The following is a 5695-nucleotide window of genomic DNA, read 5'->3' as shown; positions in this document are numbered from 1 at the left end:
TCATCAGATATTGAACAATCCTACTCGGAACAAACCCTACAAATATCCAAAATAAAAAACCGTGTAGTTTATTTATAATGTGACTTTTTCCTTGGTCAATTATTTTAAGAAAGGATAAATGTGATTCTGTCCCGTCCCCATCAATAGGCATATAACTAATCTCATAATTCCGTATTCGAGAGTTAAAATCGTCAATAGCTCCATTGAGAGGTGAGTTCTTATAATCAGGAGAAGTCGATTTAATTTCTCGAATACACTTTGAAATGATTGAAATGTCATTGCAGATGGATTCGACACAAAATAAAGAAAGATTATTTTCGACAACAAAACGACGATAAAACATTTCCCTGCGCTCTTTCGTCGTGTTTGTTGCGTCGAAAATCTATCATGTTGATATATACAGCAACCGCAATCACCCCACCACTAGTCGGGTCATTCAGCCAGGAAATAATGTCATTGATTGCTTCCTGAGCACATAGTTCTCTTAGTTTTCTTCCTTCTTCGTTGTCAGGAGAAAAGAAATCAGCTTTGCAGTCAATATTTCTCTGATTGGCCACTTTACGACGATACTCTCCCACATTGAAAGCTACGGACTATAATTTGTTATTTTGGTTATACATCTGGTTGTATAGCCTATCCAGTTGAGATATCGGGCCAGTTTTCGTGACATGTAGGTCTTTCCACGAGCGGGCAATCCGACCATGGCCACAACAAGTGGAGATTCGAGACCGTCGATTGTTACTATTAACTGACTAACGGCAAACCACCTTTAGCTTCAGTTGGACACATTGATTAAAACTCAACAAATTACCTATTATAATTATTTATATAATCCCACATTTTTCAATTTTAATTAAATTAAAAATATAGTTTATTTTAATAAATATTATTAATATTTAAAACTACATATTTATACGAAAATCCAATTTGCAAATTTTATAAGTAATAATAATTTACTAAAATATATTTTAAAAATAATTTTTTAATTATGTAGACTTTATTAAAACTTATCGTAAATGTATAAAAATAATTTATAACGGCATTGTATCTTGTGGTGATGGATATTTCAGATTTGGGTTTTGATGAAGATGACAATTTCGAAGATTTTCCAATAAAAGGTTTGGAAACAATTTTATTATCAAGAATGGGACGACTCCCAGGATCATCTGGCTATGAGTGCATGGAATATCGACTGGGATGAAGATATTATCGAGGCAGACTTTTCCCAAGATTTAAAGTTGTTTCCCATTAATCAATTTAGAAATGAAATTGATAAAGTAATGAACAATAAAATGGATTCATAATCTTTAATTTTAGTTTCTAACGTTAGCTTCTTGTTTTAATGTTGAGATTTTTTACTCAAAAATATTTTTAAGTACAAAAGTTTAAAGCTCAGGGTGATCAATGTATGGAATTTTTCTTCTCATGTACTTTCAAAGCTACTAGAATTTTAAGAAAAATGCAATTTTTTCTTGTCTTTTGAAAAGGAATTTTCATTATTCACAGCAATATTTGAATGGAAGTGTCATAAATGTCTTGCGCACTGTGCGACAGTCAAACCTCCGGCACGCACTACTCTCATTCCACCTGACAAATTTTTGTCGCTACTCTCGGAATTCCGAAGTGACCGGAGATCCTGCCAAAACAGCAATAATTTGCGTTGCTGATACTCTATTCAACATAATCAATCAGGCCTTAGTAGTGATGGTGAAAATTATTTTCGTTTCCTACTGTTTGTCCGGGTGCGGCCCTCCGGAAAACGGCGGCAGTAAATCGGATATCTGTGGCTCAGCAGATTAAAGATCAATGTAGCATCTTCCTAACGCAACTTTCGACTTACTTTTGGTTACGCCAGACCCCAATCAAGCATCAAGTCTCACAAACCTCACAAACACAATCAACATCTAGCGCAATTAGTTAACAGCAAAATGATGCAGGGCGATGTCTCGGATGCTGTTTGCTTAATCTCATCCATGGCGACCACGCTTACCAAACGTCATCGACGGGTTCCCTGTTAGACAACGAAACATGCAGAGGTACGGTGGATGTGAAAGGCCTTCATCTCCTCTCCTGCCGCCGGAGCACAAGCCGCTCGTCTCACCATGGAGCAATCAACGACGTAATCTCAAGACCACTAAATAGCTTCCCCAATGTGCTAGAACCAGCCGGATTGGACAGAGGGGACGGCAAACGCCCGGATGGGATGACCACGTTCCCATTCCATTACTGTCATCTGCTTCTTCTTCCGGCTCTGCCGCGGCTTTGGCGGAATCCCACAAAGTCGGAAAGTACAGGAATCTTGCCACTCGGCATTCCTTCGTGCCTGTGGTTTTGAGACATCAGGCGCTTTCGGTCCGCTCACCTCATGCTTCATAAAAGACCTCGGTATCTTCATTGCTCGAAAAAATGGATGGTCGCGTGTCCTCTTGGTTGAGGCAGAGGATCTCGCTCGCAATCGTGCGCGGGAACGCGCAAGCAATCCGTTCGGCTGGGCTATAACACACGATTAATTTATCTTTGAAACATCTTTAATATAAAATTTATATAAAAAGAATTAGTTGTTGTGGTGTTGTGCATGTCCGTTCCTAATGATATGAGGAAATCGAATCCTAGGGGCCTTCCTGCGAAAAAGGATAAAAATAACATAACAAGTGCAGGAGTGTCGTCTCTGGGGCTGGATAACAGCACAAGGACTAGTATTCATGACAATCCAATTGCTGGGAATCCTACTATCCCAACTAACTTGCATTCCCTTTCGGCCATTATCGATGATGCTATTTGTGTTTCTGAAGCTGAGTGGGTGTCTCAGATTGTTTATGCCACGAAGCAAAGAATTGGGAGGATACCAAGAGGTGGATGGAACCTTATCCGTGAGAAGTTTAATTCAAAATTCTCGAAGAGTGCAAGTCTCAGTCAACTCAAAGGAATGGTTAAACCAATGAGAGTGGATAATAATTATGGAAGCAATTGCCATCAGAAGCAATTTCTTGAGAGCTCAGAAATTTCCACTTTTAGAAAGTGTCTAGAAGAGTTGAATATACAAATTAAGAATATTGAATCGATTCCAAGGGATTCACGTAAACCAACTCCAAAAATTCAAAATAAATATTTGAAAACTGATATATTGACAGGATTGAATTCGGCGATATATTATATTACGAAAGATAATCATCCTAATGATATCAATAGCATTTCTGATATTCTATATGCTGCTCAATGTGCGTATTTATCTCTAACCATGAGAGACAAAGCACAGAGCACATGGGTAGAAAATATTGAAAAGAAAATTTCAAAATTATCTGCAGAATTGGAAATTGTTAATTCCCATTCCAATCAAACACTACCTCCATCTGAAAAGCAAAAGGTAATGGATGTTCTCTGTCGCTATGGGTATAAGAAAACTAAGAAAGGTGAGCTGTCGAGGATTCAGATATTATTGCAAGACCTGATTAGGATTAACAATAAGAAAATAGAAGTTCATAATTCAAGGAAGCAATTTCGTAAGGATAATCAGTGCTTTGAATTAAATCGAAAAAGATTCTATCGAGACTTAACAAAGAAAGAGGAAGTGACGCTGTATGGATTTGATGATGAAGAATGTGTCTCTTTTTGGCAAAAAGTCTGGAGCGAGAGAAATGAGAGGCCTCAATCTTATGACGTTGTTGGAAAACGAACTACTTGTGCTGAACATATGCTTCCAGAGTTTACGGAAGAGTTTTTTGGAAATGTTATTAACTATCTTCCTGACTGGAAGGCATGTGGATGTGATGGGATATATAACTTTTTCATTAAGAAGATGGAGTCATTACATGGATTTCTGTGTCACGAGATAACCCGAATAATTAATGGAGAGTACATGCCTGAAAGTTGGTTTTACACTGGAATAACATATTTGATTCCTAAAAAAGATGATTGTGAGACCCCGAAGGACTTACGTCCTATAACGTGTATGCCGACATTGTATAAACTTGTCACCAAATGTGTTAATGTAAAACTGGCTGATTTTGTCGAGGCATTTGGCCTAATTTCAGACAACCAACTTGGAACGAGGAAGTATTGTCAAGGCGCCAAGGAGCAAGCTCTCATTAACCAATGTTTGAACAAGGAGTACGGGAATGGCCTTTATTCTGCTTGGGTCGATGTGAAGAAAGCATATGACTCAGTTGATCATGATTTTTTGTTTCACGTTTTGGATTGTTCTGGAATCCCGCTTTGGATCGTAAACTTTGTGAAGAGCGTAGTTAAGAAGTGGGCAGTAAAGCTGCATATGGAAGGTAGAAGAATTGGATCAGTGAAGTTAAACCGAGGAATTTTACAGGGAGACTCATTGTCTCCTTTACTATTTGTTATGGTATTAGATCCTCTAAGCAGGATCCTTAATTCCGTGTTTCCAAAACTTGAAATTAACCAGGAAGATCCCAATATGTTAACATATTCTACTAATCATTTGCTATTTATTGACGATCTAAAAATATTTGCTCTCAAACAAGACACTTTACTCAAAATGATGGAAGCTGTTAACGGATTTTTTAAAATTGTTGGTTTGGAGATGAATTCAGAAAAATCAGCGTCTAATTTGGAATCATTATCATGTTGTAAGACTATTGACGGAATCAATGGATATCGGTATTTGGGTGTACTTGAAGATGGTGGAAGCAATGTTCTTAAGAATAGAGTTATGGACTCTATCTTTGAGAATGTTAAGAAGAGGATAACTATGCTATCGAAAACAAAACTCAACTCTGTGAATCTGTTTCGTGCTATAAATGAATATGCATTGTCACTATATAATTATTATATTGGGCTAATCAATATTGAACCTTCTGAATTTGATGATATTGACAGACAAATACGGCAATTGCTTACGTCGCTCAGATTACATCTCAAACCTGCAAATAAAGAGAGACTGTATTTAAACCGGAAGGCTCTTGGAAGAGGGCTTTCATCAGTTACTTTCAAAAGTGAACTAATGCTCTTTCAGTTCCTTACGAGTCTGGAAAATATGTCAACTATATGCTTACGGAGGGCGGGGATTCTGCGTGTAATTAAAATGAATAAATGGCATTTGGCTATGATCGCAGGATTTCTATCCTCCAAATATGCAATTATTGATAAGAAGAGTATTACTATGGAGTCTCTAAAGTCCAATCAGATACAATATTTACAAAAGAAATTAGTTCTAAAGCACTACATTCTGTGCTTTTCAAATGTATGGATGAACCTAATGTTGATTTACCTGCATCCTCAGAATGGCTATCAATGGAAATAATGGGCCACGAAGCGAAGCATTGTATTTTTTTTGCAAGATCGAAACTTGTTCTTTGCATCCGCTGACTCATTATGCAATCATTGTAATAAAAGCAAGAAAACTGTTGACCACATGGCTACTCAGTGTGGTAAAATGCTCAACAGTGATTATCTCCGGAGACACAACAAACTTGTGAAGTGTATTCACCTTAACTTGTGCCGAATGTATGGACTCAAAAAAGCAAGATAATTGAAGGGACATTCTGTTCAGTCAACACTGTCGACGGGAAAAGTTGAAATCAGGGTTGATTCTACAATCCTCACCGAAACAAAAGTAGAATATAACAAGCCAGATATCTTTGTCCACGACAAAGTCAGAAACGAAATAAATCTAATTGAAGTGGGTATTACTTCACAGGATCGCCTCAAGCAAGTGGAGGTTGAAAAG

At 37.4% G+C, this 5695-nt stretch overlaps 1 protein-coding gene across 1 annotated transcript; it reads left to right on the top strand.

Moving 5' to 3' along the window:
* Positions 1-2593: 2593 nt before the first annotated feature.
* On the top strand, positions 2594-5269 carry LOC115232001. The gene has a single exon (XM_029801871.1). The coding sequence runs from the start codon at positions 2594-2596 to the stop codon at positions 5267-5269; it is 2676 nt and encodes an 891-aa protein (XP_029657731.1).
* The last annotated feature ends 426 nt before the right edge of the window (positions 5270-5695 follow it).

The sequence above is a fragment of the Octopus sinensis genome, unplaced genomic scaffold (assembly GCF_006345805.1).
Source record: "Octopus sinensis unplaced genomic scaffold, ASM634580v1 Contig19108, whole genome shotgun sequence".
Taxonomy (NCBI): domain Eukaryota; kingdom Metazoa; phylum Mollusca; class Cephalopoda; order Octopoda; family Octopodidae; genus Octopus; species Octopus sinensis.
Note: the sequence above shows the minus strand (reverse complement) of the source record. Positions and strands in the feature narration are given on the sequence as shown.

What these genes read in the sequence shown, in the direction of transcription:
- LOC115232001 (XM_029801871.1), top strand. Translation starts at nt 2,594, where the DNA reads ATGAGGAAATCGAATCCTAGGGGCCTTCCTGCGAAAAAGGATAAAAAT.